The sequence below is a fragment of the Panthera pardus genome, unplaced genomic scaffold, assembly GCF_024362965.1.
Source record: "Panthera pardus isolate Hobbes unplaced genomic scaffold, ASM2436296v1 HiC_scaffold_11, whole genome shotgun sequence".
NCBI lineage: Eukaryota > Metazoa > Chordata > Mammalia > Carnivora > Felidae > Panthera > Panthera pardus.
In genome coordinates this window covers 73,398,649-73,421,189 of record NW_026526666.1, presented here as the reverse complement: position 1 = coordinate 73,421,189, position 22,541 = coordinate 73,398,649, and the positions used below count along the sequence as shown (strand labels likewise).

General features: G+C 46.3%; 2 protein-coding genes across 6 annotated transcripts in view; both read left to right on the top strand.

Moving 5' to 3' along the window:
• Positions 1-163: 163 nt before the first annotated feature.
• CUNH1orf50 (chromosome unknown C1orf50 homolog) lies at positions 164-9,637 on the top strand. Of its 2 annotated transcripts, none has more exons than XM_053896588.1 (5): positions 164-353; positions 482-597; positions 7,533-7,619; positions 8,115-8,246; positions 8,809-9,637. In XM_053896588.1, exons 1-5 carry the CDS (start codon positions 179-181, stop codon positions 8,992-8,994), a joined length of 696 nt encoding a protein of 231 aa, XP_053752563.1. In that variant the 5' UTR covers positions 164-178; the 3' UTR covers positions 8,995-9,637. The 2 variants fall into 2 exon arrangements, with proteins under 2 accessions (XP_053752563.1, XP_053752562.1); XM_053896587.1 differs by having other exon boundaries at positions 164-362.
• The window catches only part of TMEM269 (transmembrane protein 269), a 27,877-nt gene continuing 13,472 nt past the window's right edge, over positions 8,137-22,541 (top strand). The window contains exons 1-4 of one of the 4 annotated variants that reach the window (XM_053896584.1): positions 8,137-8,246; positions 16,728-17,717; positions 18,826-18,934; positions 22,058-22,202. In XM_053896584.1, the coding sequence (XP_053752559.1) occupies positions 17,703-17,717; positions 18,826-18,934; positions 22,058-22,202 (269 nt within the window). In that variant the 5' untranslated portion in view covers positions 8,137-8,246; positions 16,728-17,702. Of the gene's footprint in view, positions 8,247-16,727; positions 17,781-18,825; positions 18,935-22,057; positions 22,203-22,541 lie in introns of those variants that run through there. The other 3 variants (XM_053896583.1, XM_053896581.1, XM_053896585.1) reach the window with 3 other exon arrangements.

The window sequence follows — 22,541 nt, the reverse complement described above, 5'->3', positions numbered from 1 at the left end:
CCTCCCCTCCCCGCCCCTTCCCTGAGTGGAGCCCCGCCTCCCAAGCCGGGCGGCGCATGCCCACGAACGTTGCACTGCCCTTTTTGGCTTTCCCTAAGCCAGCACCCCGCCCCTCAGCAGAGCCTAGGGCGTCAGCTGGAGCCCCGCCTCCGGGTTCAGGCGGTGCCCCTCAGCCCTGATGGCCAATGGCCAGGGAACACAGAAGCTCCGCCCACAGGCCTCTATGCGCATGCTCTTCCCTTTCGCGCCGCGGCTGGGGACGCAGGGAGGTTCGGCTGTTGTCATGGGGGACGCCGAGACGCCGGGGCAGTCGGGGGGAGTCCCCGCAGACCAAAGAGTTCAGCCGGCTACAGGTCGGGGAGGTACGCAGGGCGGGAGTCCGAGCGGGGAAAGAAGCCCTCACGGAGCAGCTAGTTTCCCGGGCTGCGCGGGAGGCCGAGGGCGGGCGCTCACGGGCTGTGTTCCTGGGTATGTGTCGCAGGAGCCCTGGTGGAGCTCACCCCGACCCCCGGAGGCCTGGCCCTAGTGAGCCCCTACCACACCCACCGGGCCGGGGACCCCTTAGACCTCGTGGCGCTCGCAGAGCAGGTGCAGAAGGTGAGGAGGCGCGGCTGGGGAAGTAAAGAACCGTTTTGGTTCACGTTTGGCCCTGCATCTTGAGACTGGGACCTCAAAGCCAAAGCGAAAGCCATTTGCTTTTTGTCTCCATTTTACAACTCGGGAAAACTGATTGTCATTGAGGGTCGGTAGTCTGACTCGCACTCTGAGCTTCTGAGACCAAAGGCTCCATCTGCAATATGAGTGCCCATAATCTCCTTTCGTGGGAAGTTTTGCACAGCACTTTGAATATTCAGTATTTCATTTGGGCCTCAGGACAGCCCTGTAAGGTAGGCAGTACAGAAGTGATTCTACCCATTTGACTCGTGAAGAGAAGTTTCCATGCAAGTGTCAGATTACCCTAACGGATTCTGCAGGGATGCATAGTCCACTTACTTTAAACCGCTTCCCATTAGATCGTTATCTGTGCCCTGAACGCTTTTAGAACGTAACATCTTTTAGAAGGACAGGGACTTTTTGAAATTTATTTTCATTTAATTTATTTTTAAAATTTATATCCAAGTTAGCATATAGTGCAACAATGATTTCAGGAGTAGATTCCTTAATGCCCTTTACTCATTTAGTCCCATCCCCCCTCCCACCACCCCTCCAGTAAACTTCTGTTTGTTCTCCATATTTAAGAGTCTCTTATGTTTTGTGCCCCTCCCTGTTTTTATGTTATTTTTGCTTCCCTTATGTTCATCTGTTTTGTATCTTAAATTCCTCATATGAGTGAAGTCATATGATATTTGTCTTTCTCTGACTGGCTAATTTCACTTAGCATAATACCCTCCAGTTCCATCCACGTAGTTGCAAATGGCAAGATTTCATTCTTTTTGATTGCCGAATAATACTCCATTGTGTGTGTGTGTGTGTGTGTGTGTGTGTGTGTGTATATATATATATATATATATACACCACATCTTCTTTATCCATTCATCCATCGATGGACATTTGGGCTCTTTCCATACTTTGGTTATTGTTGATAGTGCTGCTATAAACATTGGGGTGCATGTGTCCCTTCGAAACAGCATACCTGTATACTAGAAGGACAGGGACTCTTAAATTTTGTCCTGTGTTCTCATTCACTGGGCACAACATTCCCAAGCCCAGTGCTTACACATTCATTGCCAAAAGAATAAGGAGGAAATGTGAAATAACAAAAAGCATCAGAAATTTTGACACGTGCGTGTTAATCCCACTGTTGATAATAACTTGCACTGTAACTTAAGGGAAATTACTTTTCTCTGGACTTAAGCTTCTTCATCTGTAAAATGCAGGGTCTCAATTAGGAAAGTTCCTAGATCTAAAGCTGCGAAAAACCAAATTCCATCTAATTTTTTTTTTTATAAATTTTTTTTAATGTTTATTTATTTTTGAGACAGAGAGAGACAGAGCATGAATGGGGGAGGGTTGGAGAGAGAGGGAGACACAGAACCTGAAACAGGCTCCAGGCTCTGAGCTGTCAGCACAGAGCCCGACCCAGGACTCGAACTCACGGACTGCGAGATCATGACCTGAGCGGAAGTTGGTCGCTTAACCCACTGAGCCACCCAGGTACCCCTCCATCTAATTTTTACCAAGACTTCCAGTTGTAGAACCCTCTTCAATATGTACAGATAAAGGGCCCTGCTGCTTTAAAGCTTCTGATATTCCTCTCACCCTTGTGTGCACTATCACATTTGGCTTTGGTTATATTCAAAGGTCTTTATTTTGTTCAAAATATTTAATAATTAATGTGCTCAAATTCCCTCACATAAACATCTCTGTACTTTAGGTTTTTTTTTTTTTTTAATTTAAGGAGTATTCACATGCTTAGGAAAGTGCTTTTGATTCAAACTTAGTGACTTGTCTTTTCTAGAGAGGTGGGAAGCAAAGCATAACTTTTATAGATTAGGAGAATACCATGTGTCTGTTTAACTGGATCACTTGTTGGGAGGGAGGCAACTAGGCCCAAAGCTTGGGCAAACATTTTCATGGCTTACTGAGTGACCATCATATTTATTACAATGGCCTGAAACAAAACAAAAAAAAAAGAAGATGGAACACAGTTTTTGCCCTTCAGCGTATGATCTAGTAAAATACAGAGGATGCATTATGGTGCTGCCTCCTTTTTTCCAATATTATCAATATTGAGCAGCTGGAATAAAAACACTAGAAACAAACAGATTGAATCAAGCATATTTACTGTTTGTGTCCTGAAATGTACTTTGTAGCAGGACTGACTGCTGCCATGCCATTTTGGTATTGATGTGTGTTTAGAATGCTCTAGAGGTCTGGTATTAAGGCAGAAATTTGGAATCAGACTGATCTGTGTTCAAATCTTCAACTGCCATTTATTAGCTGTTATTAACCATTGGACAGGTTGCTTTACCTCTCTGGGTATAATTCCTAAAATGAGACTGAAGTTATCATCTCCAACTTCATAAGGTATTATAAACATTAAGTTAGATAATATATGTGAAGGGCCTCAGAATGATTGGGGCCAGTAATTAGAAGTACTCTTTAGTAATTAGAAGTGTTTAGTAATTAGAAGTACTCTTCTCATTTCTGTTGTGAATTAGACTGTTTTGTTTACAAGGAACAGATTTGCTGCCACCACCTTAAGAAGATTAATAATGAGGCCACTCCTAACCTAGAACTCTCTTAGCTCTAGAAACCACCATCAGGTGCCTCACTGTCCTTGGAACAAAATGCAGTACTTTCACCATGGGCCATAAGGCCTTGCATGATCTGGTCCCTGTCCCCTTACTGACTGCTCATTAACTACTGCCCCTCGCTAACTGCCTTTCAGACATAACTTCTCCAGTTTTTGTTGCATGGCTGGCCCTTTCTTTTCTTCAGACCCAAGTCAAATGTCACATCTTCAGTGAGGCCTTCTTGTCTGTTGAAGGTTATACTCCACTCCATCCAGATGATGGTATTATTAAATTGAATATGGGTACCTGGTGGCTCAGTTAAACATCTGACCTCGGCCCAGGTCATGATCTCATGGTTTGTGAGTTCGAGCCCCACATCCGGCTCTCTGTGTCAGCAAAGAACCCACTTCAGATCCTCTGTTCCCCTTTCTCTCTGCCCCTTCCCAGCTTATGCTCTCTCTCTCTCTCTCTCTCTCAAAAAAAAAAAAAAAAAAAGTAAACGGGCACCTAGGTGGCTCAATTGGTAAGTGTCTGACTTCAGCTCAGGTCATGATCTCCTGGTTCACGAGTTCGAGCCCCCACATCAGGCTCTGTGCTGACAGCTCAGAGCCTGGAGCCTGCTTTGGATTCTGTGTCTCCCTCTCTCTCTCTGTTCCACCCCCACTCATGCTTTCTGTCTCTGTCTCTTGAAAATAAATAAACATTAAAAAAAAAAACCCACATTAAAATAAATAAATAAATAAATAAATTGAATTTGCATCTAGCCTGCTCATGCATGCATGCCAATCCCTGGGGTGCTTACCACTACCTATTAAACCAGTTACTCCACTCACTTGTTACCTCTGATCTGCTTCTTTTTTTTTTTTTTTTTTTTTTAATTTTTTTTTTTTTAACGTTTATTTATTTTTGAGACAGAGAGAGACAGAGCATGAACAGGGGAGGGGCAGAGAGAGAGGGAGACACAGAATCCGAAACAGGCTCTAAGCTGTCAGCACAGAGCCTGACGCGGGGCTCGAACTCACGAACTGTGAGATCATGACCTGCGCTGAAGTCGGACGCTTAACCGACTGAGCCACCCAGGTGCCCCACCTCTGATCTGCTTCTACCACATAATTCTGGTTATTTTCTTCATGATAGCACATCATTATTCTGAGTCCACATAATACTAGCTCTAATTGTCTTTCTTGTTGGTGTCTGTATCTCTCACCAGAGCTGTGTTATGCATTATGGTAGCCTCTAACCACATATGGTTGTTGAGCATTTGGGCTATATGGTAAATGCAGCCGAGAAACTGGATTTTAAATTTTATGTAATTTGAACAATTTACATTTTAAAATGTGGTAATTGATTCAATTATTGGACACTTTTTGAGTATATTTGGAACAAGCTTAGTATGTGAACTGACCCTTTTAAATGCAAATTTTATGAAGTTTAAGTACCGATTATTTCTTTTAATTTTTTTTAATGTTTGTTTATTTTTGAGAGAGAGAGAGAGAGCACGCACGAGCAGGAGAGGGGCACAGAGAGAGGGAGACACAGATTCTGAGGCAGGCTCCAAGCTCTGAGCTGTCAGCACAGTGCCTGATAGGGGGCTCAAACCCACAAACTGTGAGATCATGACCCGAGCCGAAGTCAAACGCTTAACTGACTGAGCCACCCAGGCGCCCCAGATTGACTATTTCTCATGATAATTTGGTATCTCAATTGATAGTATGAGTGTAAAATATAAGTATATACTTAGTATGAAATGTAAAGTATCTCATTAAAATTTTTTATACTGATTACATGTTGGAATAATGTTGTTTTTTTTTTTTAATTTTTTTTTTTCAACGTTTTTTATTTATTTTTTTTGGGACAGAGAGAGACAGAGCATGAACAGGGGAGGGGCAGAGAGAGAGGGAGACACAGAATCGGAAACAGGCTCCAGGCTCCGAGCCATCAGCCCAGAGCCTGACGCGGGGCTCGAACTCACGGACCGCGAGATCGTGACCTGGCTGAAGTCGGATGCTTAACCGACTGCGCCACCCAGGCGCCCCAGGAATAATGTTTTTTGATGTATTGGGTTAAATAAAATATTATAATTAATTTTACTTATTTATTTTTATTTTTAACACAGCTGCTAGAAAATTAAAAATTTACTACTTTGGGGTACCTGAGTGGCTCAGTTGATTAAGCAACTGACTCTTGGTTTCGGCTCAGGTCATGATCCCACAGTTTGTGGGATTGAGCCCCTCACTGAGTTTTGTGCTGACAGTGGAGCCTGCTTGGGATTCTCTTTCTCTTTTGCTTTCTCTGCCTCTCCCCCACTCGTGCTTTCTTTCGAAATAAATAAACATTAAAAAAAATTACATATTTTACTTCATATTCTGAAGGACAGTGCATTAGGCTGCAATCTTGATGGAGGTAGGGACTTCTTTCTCCTGTTTCTAGTATGTCCAGGGCCTGGCATGATGTCTCATACACAGTGGTTGCTCAGTCTCTATTTGTGGAGCAGATAAATGATTGACTCTGTTGACTCCATTGTTTTCTTCTCGTGTGATGCTGGCTTATACCTGACTTTTACCTTGAGCTTCCTCAACTCACCAGCAAATTCTCTTAATATTTCTTTTTTGTATTTTTATTAAAATAAAATTTAAATATATACAATATACATATATAATTATGTATAATATTATATATTAATTATGATAATATATAATTACATATATTATATAATATGTTATATGTTATATTATATAATATATATACATTATATATTATATATAACATTATATATATATTATATATATTATATATAACATTATATATAACATTATATATGTTATATTATATAATATATCTTTAAATATATTACAAAATATTTGTAATAAATTTAAATTAAAAAAAATTTTTAATGTCTATTTTTGAGTGACAGAGACAGAGCATGAGGGGGGAGGGGCAGAGAGGGAGACATGGAATTGGGATCAGGCTTTCAGCACAGAGCCCGACCTGGGGCTTGAAACCACGAAGCCTCAGTTGGAGGCTTAACTGACTGAGCCATCCAGATGCCCCTAAAAAAATTTTTTTTAACGTTTATTTATTTTTGAGAGACAGAGACAAGAGTGTGAGTGGGGGAGGGGCAGAGAGGGAGGGAGGCACAGAATCCTAAGCAGGCTCCAGGCTCTGACTTGTCAGCACAGAACCTGACGTGGGGCTCGGACTCATGAACTGTGAGAACCTGACCTGAGCCAAAGTCAGACGCTTAACCGCCTGAGCCACCCAGGCACCCTCTTGATATTTCTTAGTTTGAGTTTAATCTCATAATTTCTTCTTCTTAACTTGCCGTATACCCCTAGACATTAATCAGGTTTTCTTGATAGTAAGCTGGAAGTCTTTGACAGATTTCTGATGCCTGAGTGATAATCCTTCCCATTGGTCACACCAGTCTCTCTGGTTTTGAAAAGTGTTTGATTTATTTTAAGCAATTTCCATTGCCTTCATTTGCACTTCCTGGCACAACACAGGAAGTCTTATGTGCACAATATAACATTGTTTCAGATCTACATCCTAGTATAGTCTTTAAAGGCTCAGTGGGTAGTTAGAGCATGTGACTCTGGATTCCACGGTCGTGAGTTCGAGCCCCACATTGGGCCTGGAGCCTACTTAAAAAAAACAAGAAAGCGTTTGAAGTAACAATTAGGAAGCCAAATATAAGTTAAAATATAACTAGGTATGATGTAAATAATTCAGCTGAGGCAACGGTCAGATTAATAGGTCCTTCCTATATATAGCTAGATTCCTACATAACAGGTGATAAGAACTTTATCACAAGTGTCTTTTTATTTTAAGACCCATCCCAGATCTCAGAAGTATTTAAACATGAGAAAAATAAATGGAGACCTGAGGAATAAGTGTGTTTATTTGGGCAAAGAGTAAGAGGGGAAGTATTTTCTGTTGAGGAGAGGGCATATTCCGTACATGCGTTAGCATGTGAGAGTAGACCATGTTAGAGGACTGAAGAAGTGCAGAGTGACTGGAATACAGAGGGTAGAAAGCTCTGGGACGTAGAAAAGGAGGAGGACTTAGTTCTGCTGTGTGGGGTCCTGGCAGGGTGAGCTTCTTATAAACAGTGCTGTTTGAGTTGGGTGGGAACTGGGTGAGATGAGTGCGAGTTCCCAGGACTGTGTTGAGGCTAGGAAGGGTATTTAAGGCATAAGCAAGGATGTTGAGGTAACTCTTCACTCTGAGCTCTAAATACGAACATTGTCGAAGTCTTATCCTTTTTCCACCCACAGTTTGGTTTTGTCTCACCTGTAGGCTGACGAATTCATCCGAGCAAATGCCACCAACAAACTAACAGTCATAGCTGAGCAAATCCAACATTTACAAGAACAAGCCAGGAAGGTGAGTAACACGTAACAGCTTTTAGGTAGGGACTCCTTTTCCTCATTTAATTCACAGGTCTGCCTGGTCTTGCTTATAATCGTTAAACTATTTTGTCTTCAGGACCTCCTAGAAATATAGAAGTGTTGAGCAAAATAGAGTAAGCCCAAGAAGTTAGGTATAAGGTAAGCTTTTTCACTGGGAGACAGTTTCAGTGAAGTAAAGCATTTTGAGGGGAAAAACATGTTCTCAGTTTTAAAAGAAATGTACATACTGCAGAAAAATAGGAAAGAAATTTAAAAGGCACTCAAAGCCAGTAACGTTCACCAATGCAATTCTTCTAAAGGCATTTTTACAGTCTAGTAGCATAGTCTAATTTTTGTCTCCTCAGAATCATCTGGGTCCTAGTAGTGACTGTTTGCTATGGGGGAGCAATTCCTAAGCATTGATTGGGATGATCACTGAGTGTGCCTGTTAGGTCCAATACTTAATTTGTTACATCTCTGCGGTTCTTAGGTACTGGAAGATGCTCGCAGAGATGCCGACTTGCACCATGTAGCTTGTAATATAGTAAAAAAACCTGGCAACATTTATTACCTTTATAAACGGGAGAGTGGTCAGCAGTATTTTTCTATTATTTCTCCAAAGGTAAGAACATGTATTTTTGCGCAGAAATCTACTCTGGTCTTTGAGAAACTCTTGGCATATGTGCGTGAAGATGTAGGCATAAGGGTTTGTAAATGGCCTTCTAGAAAATTGGAGGTTTTCGTGAGCCCTGGCATGACTCTTAAAAAATATACATGAAAAACACAAATTATCTCACAGTCATTATCTCTGTTAAGGGAGGTATCTGATGTGTAATGCAGTGAGGATGATTCTGACTGATCTGAAGTGAAAACCCAAAAAAGAAATTTGTGGCATACAATGAGGAAATGAGGGGAGACTGGGTGGCTCAGTGGGATAATGATTCTTGGTTTTGGCTCAGGTTATGATCTCACTGTTTGTGGGTTCAAGCCCTGCATCAGGCTCTGCACTGACGGCTCCGGAACCTGCTTGGGATTATCTGTCTCCCTCTCTCTGTACCCTTTCTCCGCTTGCTCTCTGTCTCTCTCTCTCAAAATAAGTAAATAGACATTTTAGAAAATGAGGAAATAAGCTCAATTTCTTTACCTTCTACCCTGATGAGAACTGACTCCTTTGCCTTCTTTAGGAATGGGGGACAAGTTGTCCACATGACTTCCTTGGCGCCTACAAGCTCCAGCATGACTTATCCTGGACTCCGTATGAGGATATTGAGAAGCATGATGCTAAAATCAGCATAGTGGACAGGTTGCTAAGCCAGCCAGCGGCCCTGCCTCCAAGCACTGAACCCGCCTTCCAGGGACTGACTGACTGAGAGAGGTCTCTGACAAACAGCTCTCACAGCAAGGACTTACCACTATCACCTCCTTGTTGCCCTCATTTTCTGCGTTGATGGGAGGGGGCATGAGAATTGAAGTCTTGTGGGGGAATCATGCACTTCTTGAAAGGAGACCCTGTGTGCATATAAATGCTGTCGTAATTGCTTTCAGTTCCGATGGTAATGAATCATACCAGACCCAACCAGTCACTTTCAGAGTACTGGCCAGTGTACTTTCCTTCTCCTTTATCTCCATCTGTTCTCCCGTAAGTCAGAGCATTGGAGAAAGAGGGGTGTCTTCTACCCACATAAAGGTTCGCGAGGCATTTTCCAGAGAGGACTGTTTTTAGTCTTTTTGTAACTGGAAGTGTTTGAGATTGGTTTGAGGTTGAACATAGGGGGGAAAGAGAGAGAGAGAGAGAGGCAAACCATAAAACAAACTTTAACAATAGGGAACAAACTAAGGGTTCATGGAGGTGGGTTGGGGATGGGCTAGATGGTTAATGGGGATTAAGGAGGGCACTTGTGATGAGCACTGGGTGTTCTATGTAAGTGATGAAGCACTAAATTCTACTTCTGAAACCAATATTACATGATATGTTAACTAGAATTTAAATAAAAACTTGAAACTTAAAAAAAAGATTGGGTTGAGGCTGTTGAGCAGTTAGTGTAGCTCCAACTTCAGATGCGTCTGGGAACAGGAATGTTGCGTAATGGAGGTTGATGAACAGCTCGGCTTGCCTGGACTAGACAGTGTGATTCTGGTATTTTTGCACTTTTGCGGAAGTGTGGCTTGCCTGTTTTGCTCTTTCTGCCTACTTTGAGTGACTGGAGATTCTGGGGCAGCAACAATGGACAGGTTTGGGGAAGGTCTACCTGTCACCTCGCAGAATTCTAGACTTGGAAGAGATGTGGGAGGCTGCCGCTGACCACTGTATGGATCTGTGCTGTAGCCTTGCTGAAGAGGAGATCCAGAGTTTAGCCATCTGCAGCAGGCCAACTCCATTTAAATGGCAACCTCAAACTATTGTGGAAGAGGGGCAGTGGGTGAGAAACAAGAAAAAGAGCCCACCTGTTGATCATGAGTTAATTCAGATTGAAACTGATTTTGACCTGAATTACCCAATAAGTTAGCAGAGGCTTTTTAGCTGAGTTCCTCTAGTTCTCATTCTGACTAGACTCTTGTGGGACTCTACCTCACCTCGTGTGTTCAGTGGAATTAACTAAATTTACAGCATATCCAGTGTGGCTGTACTTCAGTGCCATATATCTTATCACAGTCTGCTGTAACCACAGTTGCCCAAGTTCCTTTCTGGGTATGGATGTCTCTTGTGCTGATCTGCTTGGTAATATCCTAACCCCATCCTAGTTTTCATGGCCTTTCCTCATAAGGTGTATTTCTTGTTAGCTGTAAAATGGTCCATGAAGGCCTCACACAGAATGGGGCTAGAACCTGTCAGGGCCACCCAGGTGATACTTGATCATTTCGTTTCACGGGGGGGGATGTTCTGTGGGGTCAGCTGCAAAAGCCTCTGATGGGGATGGTATAGGGGACACACACACACACACACACACACACACACTTTAGTGGTATAATAGTTGATTATGTAAGTTTCCCAGGTTTTCAAAAGGTCCTGACCTGCATGGTAATGACACATTCTGAGTAGGTGTTTATTAGTTATCTGTTGCTGCATAAATTACCAGAAACTTAGTGGCTTAAAACAACACACATTTATGATTTCATAGTTTCTATGGGTCAGGAGTTCAGGCACACTTAACCTGGGTCCTCTGCTTCAAGGTTTTTCACAGGCCTGCGTTCTGATTATTGGCCAGGACTGGGTTCTCATCTGAAGGCTGGAGAAGGGTCTGTGTCCAAGCTAACTTAAATTTTGGCCCAATTTTAATTCCTCCTGTTGGACTAACATTGTTAATTCTGTTTACCAATAGACTATTAACCAGAAACTGACTTCAGTTCCTTGCCACATGGGTCTCCCCAACATGGCACCCTTCCTTATCAAAGCCAACAAGGATGAGTCTGCCAGCAGGATGGAAGTTACAGCTTTGTGTATTCTAATCACGGGAGTGACATCTCATGCTTTTGCTGTATTCTGTCCATTGGAAGCAAGTCCTAGGCAAGCCCACACTCAAAGGAGGGAATTAAACAAAGGCGTGAATACCAGAAGGCAGAAATCATCAAGCAGATCTTAGAATCTCTGCCACAGTGCTTAGCCGAGAGGGAGAAAAGAAGGTCCTTGGGTAAAAGAGGCAGTATTACGAAGTGGTTAAGCATGGTAGTGGTAAAGTCACAGAGCGGAACTGGACTCTGCTCTGACAAAATAACTTCCCCAGCTAGCATCCCTGCTTCCTCCTGTATCCCTTCTCCAATCCATTCTGCAAAACATCATCAGCTTGATCTTTTTAAAATCCAAATCTCCCTCACTCTTTACATTTCCTAACCACTCTAGAGCAAAAAAGAGAGCAGTGGTTAAAAAAAAGTTCTTCTGTTCAATAAGGTGCGTTCCCTGCACTGACCACCAGATAGTGCCATTGCCCTTTGCTACTTCTGCCAATTACCAAACTTCGGGAAAGTCAGTGGCAATGTGAAATGACTTGGGAGGTAGCACCTCTGAGTGGGGATCTAGGACTCCTTGGTTATATACAGTAACCACTTTTCATTCACCCATCCATCTACCCATTCAACGATTTTAGAAGTATTAAGTGCCTTCTAGGTTCCATGTTCCGGAGAATAACACAGCTGAATAAAACAGGCACCTATTCCCAAGAAGCTCACAGTCTAGTGGGGGAGGAACCAAATCAACAATTATAGTGTGGTACAAAAAAAGGCTATGATAGTGGCATGTAGGATATGGAGCACCACGGAAGGATACCTAACGGCTTGGAGAATTTTGGAAGACTTTGTGGAAGAGCAGACACCAGCTTACGTGTTGAAAAACAAAACTTAGAGCTTGTTTGGACACTCTCACCTGTCCTCTAGAGAAAGATTGTCTTTGGAATTTGGAGTAGGGTTCATTTTTGGATGTTTGTTTGTGAGTGAAGAAAGGGATATCCATTTTAACAAGCCATGTCAACCAAACTAGTCCTGGCAGGAGGGCTAGAGTAAGGTATGACCCGGCTAGAAAACTCTTTCTCCTCCTCTTCCTCTTCCTCCTCCTCCTCCTCCTCCTCCTCCTTCTTCTTCAGAGAGAGGGGGAGAGAGAGAGAGAGAGCGCAGGGGGTGGAGGGGGAAGAAGAGAGAGAATCTTAAGCAGGCTCCATGCTGAGCCCCCGACGTGGGCTTGATCCTACAACCTTGAGATCATGACCTGAGCTGAAATCAAGAGTCGGAAGCTCAACTGACTGAGCCACCCAGGTGCCCCTAGAAAACTCTTACTTCTAGTAGCTAAGAGATAAGTAGATGAAGGGGAGGAAAAGCAATTCCGGACTAGAAGCAATATGACATTTGGAAAATTTCAGCCAGTTTAAAGTGAAGAATGTGGGCCAGGGGCTATGGGAAAAGGGTTGATTGAAAGATTTGGGGGTACGTAGCTGGCAATATTGGCCTTTTAGAAATCTGTTTGGGCGTTAGAAGATGAGTGGAGGGAAGACCATTAGGAGCTTCCATCCCTAGTCCAGGCAAGAGAGGACGGAGGCCTGAACTAAGGTAGCAGTGATGCAATGAGAGATATAATTTCATCAGTTGTAAGGTGTATTCTTCTTCCCCCACGTTTTAATATCTCTGAAACTCGGATGCTTCTAAAAGTCAGTGGCACGTCGTAGTTTAAGTGGCAGCACTTTTTCCTTTCTCAGAGCTGCATAACATAATGCTGTGTCTTACAATGGTTGGGGTCTTGGATTTGATAAAGCTTGGCATTTTTTTTTTTAACGTTTTATTTATTTTTGAGACAGAGAGAGACAGAGCATGAACGGGGGAGGGGCAGAGAGAGAGGGAGACACAGAATCGGAAACAGGCTCCAGGCTCTGAGCTGTCAGCACAGAGCCCGACGCAGGGCTCGAACTCACGGACCGCGAGATTGTGACCTGAGCTGAAGTCAGCCGCTTAACCAACTGAGCCACCCAGGTGCCCCAAGCTTGGCATTTTGAAGGTACAATAGATTGCAGCTTGTTAAGTAATAAGATGTCGGGGGATGAGTGAAAAGAAAGTCTTAGGTAATGCTTGAGTTTCTGGCTTGAATGCTGATATGGACGTTGGGGATCCACGCGACAAAATACAGAAGTGGAAGACATCCTGATATTTCCCAGAATAATGAGCAATCTGTGTTTGCTTTATTAATCCACCATGCTGGTCCTGTCCAGGTTCACTAGGTGTGAATAGCAGCTGACTGTACTTGCCTCTCTCCACCCTAGCTGCCTGGAAGGAGGTTTGCTGTGTCTTAACCTTCTCAAGTTATCAGTCAGTCCACCAGTTTTGGGAGTATTGGTGTCGTAGATGCAAAGATGACTAATACTGCTTAGTGAGCTTTTATTCTGCCAAGCATATCCATTACCTGATTGAATTTTCATATAACCAACTATCTATGAGGTATATTGTATTCCTGTTTTAGAAAATGGAAACATCTGCTCAAAGATTAAGCAACAGGCCCATGGTTATAGTGATAGAGAGTGGTATGGCTCAGACTCAAACCGTCCTGTTGGATTCAAGTCTGAGCATAACCAGCGCTCGAGGATCCTGACATAGAGGTGTAAGAAAGTTAAATACCAAAGCGACAGAGGAAGATGTGCATATGGGATACCATAGGAGTAGTTCACTGGGATGTGTAGTGATGAGCACACAGGGCATGTATATCACGGCCCGGAGAAGTTAAGTAACTTACCTAAGGACATAACTCATAAGCAGTGGAGCCCATGTTCCTGGCACTAAAAGCGTGTGCAAACCCCCCAGGCACAAGATAGGGTTCATCCCCTTAAAGAGCTGGAGATTGGGAGGAAGGAGCTGCTAAGTGCCTGGAGTGAATTTCTAAAGTACCTTTGATTCAGTGGACCAGCCTCTAGTTGAAAGCTTTTGTCTTCATTTTGATTTGGAATATTACCATCTCCTGCTTTTTTCCAACCTCACTGACTACACCTTTTCTGTCTCCTGACATCCAGCTTTTGGATTGCTCTGGGGCCTATTCCTTAGCCCTCTTTTCTCTCTATTAGGTGATCTAACCCATTCCCACGGATTACATACCCCCCATACGCTGTTGACGCACTTACATGTCTCCAACCCTGCTCTCTCCTGAGCTTCATGCAGACTTACTTACCCAACAGCCTCACTTGACGTCACGATAAACCTAACATGTCCAAAATGAGTCTGGAATTCTGCCCCAAGCGTGTTTCATTGCCGGTCCTCTCCACTGCCATCAACACCTAGCTCACTGTTTTGGAGGCCAGAAATCTAAATCATCCTCGATTCTGTTTGTTCTTTCTGTGCCAGTCAGCAGGTCTTGTCAGCTGTCTTCAGAATATATCCCACATCTGACTGCTTTTCACCACTTCCACCCGTACCCCTAGGGCCAGACCACCGTGGTGTCTCTGGCCTGGACTAATGCAGTGACTTCCCAGCAAACCTCCCTGCCCCGGTTCTCACGGTGCTTCAGGCTACCTCCACAGAGACTGGTAGCATTGTCCTTTATTATTGTTATTTTTAAATGTTTATTTATTTATTTTGAGAGAGAAAGAGCCTGAGTGGGGAGGGGTAGAGAGAGGTGGAGAGAGAGATCCCAAGCAGGCTCCATGCTGTCAGCACAGAGCCCAATGTGGGGCTTGATCTCACCAACCGTGAGATCATGACTGGAGCCCAGATCAAGAGTTGGATGCTTAACCGACTGAACCACCCAGGTGCCCCGGTAGCGTTGTCCTTTCAAAATATACATTGGGTCCCAATACTTCTCTATAAAGATGATTCAAGAATTTCTCATTACACTTAGACTAGAGCCCAAGCTTTTTTCCAGGATTCTGTGTGATCTTGCCACGTTCCTGCTGACCTTGTCCCTTTAACAAATGAAGCTCATTTCTGCTTCAAAGGCTATACATTTGCTGTTCCACCTGCCTGGAACATTTCCCCCAAGGTCTTTGCATGGTTTGTGGCTTCTCACCATTTAGGTCCCTGCTCAAGTAGCACTGCACTGATTCCCCTGTCAGAGATACCAACTCGTCTCACGTCAAAATAACTTCTGGCCCTGCCTTGTTTTCCATAGCACTTATCACGAGCAGACGTTATTTGTGCCCACACTCGAATGTAAGTTCCGTGAGGACGGAGACAGTGTCTGCCTTGTTTGCTGCTATATCCCTTGCACCTGCCATAGTGCCTGGCACGTAATAAATACTCTAATAATGTACGAATGGATGGACATCTATAGCTGTGTACTTACTTAGATCCTGTAAAGGATCTAAGTCAACATCACTAATAGAAATGTAACGTGAGTCACATGTATGGTTTTAAATTTTTTAGTAGCTACATTAAAAAATAGAAGCAGGTGATATTAACTTTAATAATACATTTTATCTCACCCAGTATATCCTAAATATTAACACTTCAAATAAGAGTAAAAAATTATTAGTGTGTCATATATGGAATAACACGCTAATAATTTTTTAGTATTATTTGAATATATATTCCATATATATATTCCACATATATGTATTCCAACTCATAACTCATATATATATATATTTGAATATTTGAATATTTGAACTCTGGTGTGTATTTTACACATATAGCACATCTCAATTCAGACTAGCCACATTTTAGGCACTTAGGAGCCATATGTGGCTAGTGGCTACCATATTAATACAAGTGTAGACAGTCTACTGTTCCTGCTCTCTACTTCCTTGTGACATTCCAGAACAGAAGGACGCTAGAAACTTCTGACAGACGGGGACAAGTGTCTTTTGTAGCTATCCCTCCTTCCTCTCCCTCTTCAGAAGGAAGCCTTGGGGATGTCCAGGCTGACAGATGCATGATCGTGTGCTTAGAATAATACTGATAATGATTGAACTTCTACTCTGCGCTAAGCACTTCATATAATCTCATTTAATTCACACAAGAATCCCATTTTACAGATTAGGGAATAAGTTCAGGAAACAAAGTAGGATTTACACATCTGGTAGTGTTAGTGCTGCAACATAAACTTGGTTAAGAGGTAAAGCCAGCATTGCCATTAGTATGCTGTAGTGGTTTTTGTTGTTTGGCTTTGTTTTTAGAGAGAGAGAGAGAGAGAGCAATCACAAGTGGGGGAGAGGAGCAGAAGGAGGGAGAGAAAAAATCGCAAGCAGGCTCCACACCTAGCACAGAGTCCGATGTGGGGCTCAATCCCCCCACCCTGGGATCATGACCTGAGCTGAAATCAAGAGTCAGCCGCTCAACCGACTGAGCCACCCAGGCACCCCAGTAGGCTGTAGTTTGTAATTTGCCACTAATGGTCCATGTGGCACGGACAAATTAAGGTAAATACAAGGGACTCTTGGACTTGTTGCTTCCATTCTGGTTTTCTCTTTTAGTTTCTCAGACACCTTAGGTCCGGCTTTAGTGTTAGACTGTGTTCAGGTCTCAGTTCCACTAATTATTAAAATCAACGAATCCCCCATTTCCTCTTCTGGAGAGTAGAAACGCTAATGCTAACGTCAAGAGCATTTGAGAAAATCCAGTAAGATGATAATGTGTGTAAAGCACCGTGAACAGGGCCAAAGGCTAGTCGCCACTCAGGACACGCTCCTCTTTCCCCCTCCAGGTTGCTGGGAGAGACAACAGTGTCACAGGACCGTGCAGCTCCACCCCTTCCCTTGCATCTTCTACCGTGGGGTCCTGGAAGCCAGTGCTGCTCTGACTCAGCGTTAGGGCAGGTGGGAGGATGTGGGGCAGGTGTTAGAACCTGTGCCTGGGAAACTACCCAGTACTAACAAGCTTCTTTCTGTAGTGCAGTATTCATCCAGTTGCCAAATCCAGACACCTCTGAGAGGCTCTTAGCTTCTCCCTCTCACACCTCTCCCACACCCTGGGGATTTCTTTCACAATGGCTCCTAGTCCGGCTACTTCCATTCCCTTCCGTTGCTGTCCAGCGAATGAGTCCTTGCTCCAGCCTGCCTCATCTGTCCTGTGGTATTACAGACCCTTCTTCCACGCTGGCTGCCAGAATCATATTTCTAAACCAAACTGACCATGTCATCCATACTTAAACCAACATTCAGGACAGTGTAAATTACTCAGCTTGCCATTCATCTGACAAATACTGGGGTGGGATGGGGTGACTTACCATATGCCAAAGCAGTTCTTACAGGTACCGAAATACAGCAGTGAACCAAACAGCAAGAGCCCTGCTCTAGGGACCCGTCACAGTCTGGACCCCAGCAACCCTTTACAGCCCTGTCTTCCCCAAAGTCCTTCCAGCCCACCTCTCCTGCACCATGCACTCTGGTCTCTGCCTCTCAAGGCTTCCCTTGCTGGCCACGTTGGAGAGACCAGTCCCCTCCTCCTAGATCCCTCCATTCCCCAAGTTGCCCACAGGGTGGCCTAGGGCTCCTCTGCAAATTGAGGCCCCTCTTCCAGCCAGCTAGAGCCCCGCTGCCCCTCCCCTGCCCCTCCTGGATTGTGAGCTAAGAGCCAGGGGTGAGAGGCTTGGGACCTGCGTGGCTCCCCCAGGCCTGTGGTGGCCGCCACCCACCACACAGGAAGCGGGGAAGGAGTGCGGCCCTCACCCCACCCAGGAATGTCTGGTCCCCAGGTAAGCATCCTGACAAAGCGTGTGACCCTCCCAAGATTACTGTCAGCGACCAGGACCCTGTGGGTAAGCGCTGCCCTAGATCCCAGCCTGCCTCCATCTCTTCCATCTTCTCAGAGGGGGTGTCTTCCTGGGACCCCCGCAGGGCCTGGACAGGACCGAGAACTGGGAGAGGGGGCGTGGCTATCTGTTGGGGGTGTGGTCTGTAGAGCTGAGGGGTGGGGAGCATGTCTAACTAGAGTGGCTGCGCCCCGGAGTCCCTGAGCCTGATGGAGCGCCCTACCTGAGCATGCTCACTGCAGTTTGTGCCCTGGATGCGACACAGAAGCTGTGCAGCCTAGGGCCAGGCCGTACCCTTCTGCCCTCTCCTGCCCACAGTCCCCACGTCTGCAGTTCCCGCTTGCTCACTTCTCTGTCCTCTCTCACCAGCCTCAGGGCTGCCTTCCTTTTCTTCACTTTTTCCCCTCCACTCCCAACCATATCTGACCCAGACACATCACTGCTACTCAGGGTCATTCAGGCACACCCTCAACTGCGACCTCCCTGCCCACTACGCCTCCGCCTCCGGTCACCCCCCTTCCTCCCGGGGATCCAGCCTCATCGTGCTATTGCACCTTTTACCCCTTTGCCCCTTCATCCTTGGAGCCCCTCCCTAAATGTCGCCACATCAGAGAAACCTTTCCCCACTGCCACCGCAGACTCAGTCTGGTGTTCCCTTGTGCGCCCAGAGAAATGGGACAGCGTCTTGCCCGTCGTGACACTTGCTGCACTGCCCCTACTCGAATCTACCTCCCCTGCCAGACCCCTTCCTTCTTGGCGATGCAGCCTGGCTCTTGTTCTTTCTGCCCCAGAACGTAGTCCTGGGGGTAGCAGGCATCAACAAATGTATCTTAAAATGAGTAAATGGAAGATTGTAGGCATTAGGTAGATGCTGGGTGTGTGGAGGGTCTGGATTGTTGAGAGTTCATTTGAGAGGGCTTCTTGGAGGACAGACTGAACAGGCTTTGGTGCGGGGGAGAGATGTGGTTTGGTGCAGTGAGAGGATCCTGGGGAAGCACCAGAGTGACACATTCTACCGATTTAACGATCCTTCAACAACTTCTATTGTCAGGCTTCATGCTGGGCACAGGGGACCTCAGTCTCCACTCAAGTTGCTTGCCCTGCAGTAGACAAGGAAGACAAGAGAGGCGGTGCCAGTGTAGAGTGCCGAGTGTCACACGGTGAGCACACGGACATGTGGCAGTGCGGAGGAGGAGTACTCACTCCAGGGGAGAGTCGGCCTTCCCAAAGAGGACCACCGGCCAACCCGAGAGCAGAGGGAGGGCCGGAGCCAGGGGCAGTGGAGAGAGGAGGCTGGGGGCTGAGCCAGCCTCATCATAAGGGCTTATACGCCAAAGGAAGCAGGTGGACTCCATCCCCGGGAGATGAGCCACTGACGGGCTTCCGCAAAGTTCGGGAGTGACACGATCTAGTCCTGCAGGCCAATGCTGCGCAACGCCTCAGCTCTGAACCCCTCCTCAGAGAAGTCTTGTCTGAGCCCTCTGTCAGGCTGGACCCTCTTCCATGCTTCCCTGGCAGCCTGGTCAACTCCCCTTTTGGTTGAACACCTCTGCTGGCCTGAGCTCCTTGAGACACGAGGCCAAGTCTTAATCTTCTCCATGTCCCAAGTACCAGGCGCTCATTCTTGCTCATGACCAAATGTTTGTTGAATGAATGGATTGCTCCTTTCTTGTCTGGATTTCTAGAGCCCTTACTCTCAGGTCCACATCCTTTTACACCCGGAACCTGTGCATTATGTTGGAAATAGCATTTAATTGCGAAAGAGGAGGCCCAGTTCAAGTCCTGGCTCCATTTCACTGGGCCAAGTCACTTGACTATCTTGAAACCTCAGATTCTTCATCTGTAAGATGGGGTACCATCGTGAACAGAGTCTGGGAGTCCCCACATGCATGCGTGAGTCTTGTGTCCCTGGGTAGACTGTATGCTCCGTGAAGGTGTTCCCCAGCACCTAGTGCAGTCTGAGCTTACAGGGAGCACAGTGCTCAGTCCTGTTGGTTGGTAGACAGCAGAGTGCAGAGTGGAGGGGAAGGAACACCTAAGGTGAAGTTGTAAGCCCTGTCCTGCCACTTCTGTGTGACTTTGAGCAAGGTTCTTCCCCTCTCTAAGTCTTCCTTGCCTCATCTGGCAATTGTGGATATTAACCCTCACTTGGCAGACCTTACGGGCCAATGGAAACCATAGACATGAAAATGCTTCATGAATGAAAGATGATAGAGTAGATAACCCATCATTAATTAAAAACAAAAACACACACAAAAAAAACAACTCAAGGAGTACAGATGAGGTGTGCGTGGCAATTGGTAGAAATGCCCCAGGCATCTGCTGACTACCCCTAGCAGGCAGAGATGCTGGGTTGCTGCCCTGGCAGCAGCTGGGCTGGGGACAGAGGTGTTTGGTCTTGCTGGGGTCAGCCCTGGGGCCCAGGAGAGACCGGGAGGGACGGGTTTCTGAGGAGGGACTGAGCAGCCGGCCTTGGCTCTCCGTCCCTCCCGGATTTCTTAGGCAGCGTTCTTCTGTCTTAGGTTTTGAGGGGTCTCAGGAGTCCTGATGGCCTTGGTGAATGGGACCTGCCTGGGGGAGCAGTGAGCCCCTTAGTGCTGCCTGATCAACTCCCAGTTCCAAACTCCCAGTCTAGCCCCCTCCTCCTGGCCTCTGACATCTTGGTGGCAAGGCTTATGGGCCCTAATTTGTCTTAAGTCCAGCCTGGGGCAGAGACAGGGGCTGGGCAGAGGGAGTCTCAGCTTTCTCACTTCTAAAATGAGTGAGGATGAAACGAGAAAGCTGCTGCGACAACACCTCGGAACTTGCGTATTTTATTCAGGTGCAGGATTGCTGTTTATGGGCAGCGTGTTTATGGTGACCAGTGGGGCGTCCCTGTTTCAGGGAGCACTGGGGCTCTTTCTCCCCAAGAAACTTGGTGCCACAGGCCATTTATGTGTATGGAGTGCAGGTTTGGTGTTGGAGGCAAAATAGAGCCGGCCAGGCTGTGGAAACAGGCAGGGCCAGCTGATTCCCTGGGCTCTGAGGGGCCCGGGGCAGGGCCGCTTCCTCTTGGGCAGGATGAAACCGCCCCGTGGGGCTGGCCCCCTGAGCTCCTCCTTGGCCTCCTACCCCACAGACCGCCTCCTTCCGGACCTGTGCCCCCGGCAGAGGAAACACCAGACTTAGAATCCAGCAGGCAGGATTACCTTTCACTCACTGAGGATGTGATTTGAGCCAATATATCTCCATTTCTCTGAGGCTCAGATTTTGCATTCATCAAATAATGACAGCACCGTCTCCTGAGGTCGTCAGGATCAGGAGAGAGAACAGAGTGAAAGGTGCCTTGTGCACCGTTTTGTGCTGGACCCATTCATCTCTTGTCTCTCATCTCTTCCCCTGTCGGAGCTGGGCCTGATGTTCTGGTTGGGGCTTGTCAGAACCAGGACCTCGGGGCACCCCCGGTGCAGCCCCGTCCTTCCAAGGGAAAGAGCAAGGCCTGCAGGACAAGGGAGGCTGACTCTGCCGTGGGTCCCTTTCGTGCTTTCTACCCCTCGGGTAGCCTCTCACCCCCTGGAACATTCCTGGGGATGAGGGGGTTGCCCTTTCCCAGTGTTATTTTTTATTCCTGTGGGGCTCACCTCACAGGAATAAAAAATATGAAAAGTAGCTTTGTAATTTTTTTTTAATTTTTTTTTTAACGTTTATTTATTTTTGAGACAGAGAGAGACAGAGCATGAACGGGGGAGGGTCAGAGAGAGGGAGACACAGAATCTGAAACAGGCTCCAGGCTCTGAGCTGTCAGCACAGAGCCCAATGCGGGGCTCGAACTCACGGACCGCGAGATCATGACCTGAGCCGAAGTCGGCCGCTTAACCGACTGAGCCACCCAGGTGCCCCTGTAATTTTTTTTTTAAAGGGCTCACCTATGACAAAAGGCTCATCTCCCAGATAGGGGAAGGGCCCATATCCCTTATACCCTGGGCCATGGGGGTACCAGGAGGGCCAACCGTGGGCTGGAGGGAGGTCTGCACTGTAGGCAAGGGGGCAGACAGAGGGGTTGGAGACTGTGGCTGTACTGGCGTGGGGGCTTTGCTGTTGTGCCTTCCCAAGACGCTCATTTTTAGCACCTTGGTCTTTACCTCCTGGTGTCCTCCAGCTACCTCCTGTCTCATTCTAGTCAGTGAAACAGTGTTGGGAGGGTACAGTTCTGGGATGAGGTCCAGGGAACAGGAGCTGCCTGGTCCTGGGAGCCTCTTTTGGGACACTTTGACCTTGGGAACCCCTGACCCCTCTCCCCGGAGCCCCAGATCCGTGCACCAGGTTCTTCCTGACCAACGACCAGATCCATCTCTATCTGAATGAATTTTCCTGGAAGGACGTTACCAATGCCTTGTCCCTGGCCAACATGATCCTGGGGCTCTTCTCCATCTTCTGCAGCTTCTGCAAGTAGGTCTGGGGCCCAGTAGGATCTTAGCCAAGAGCTGGAGCCAATGGCATGCAGGGAGGAGTGGGGAGCCTAGATAGCCAGGCACTGAGGCCCAGGATCAACCGGGGGCAGGAGAAAGGGTAGTGATTGGGAGTCAAGAGGCCAAGATCCTGGCCTCAGCTCTACTACCAGCCTGATGTGTGACTTTAGGTCACATCCCTGAGCCTTGGTTTCTCCATCGTTAAAACAAGGAGCTTGCACTGTGATCTCTAGGTGCCTTCCAGCTGTGGCAGTCCAGAATGGTCTTTATGAGAAAACCAAGAGATTCTATTCTGGTGGCCTTTACATAATCCTTGGGG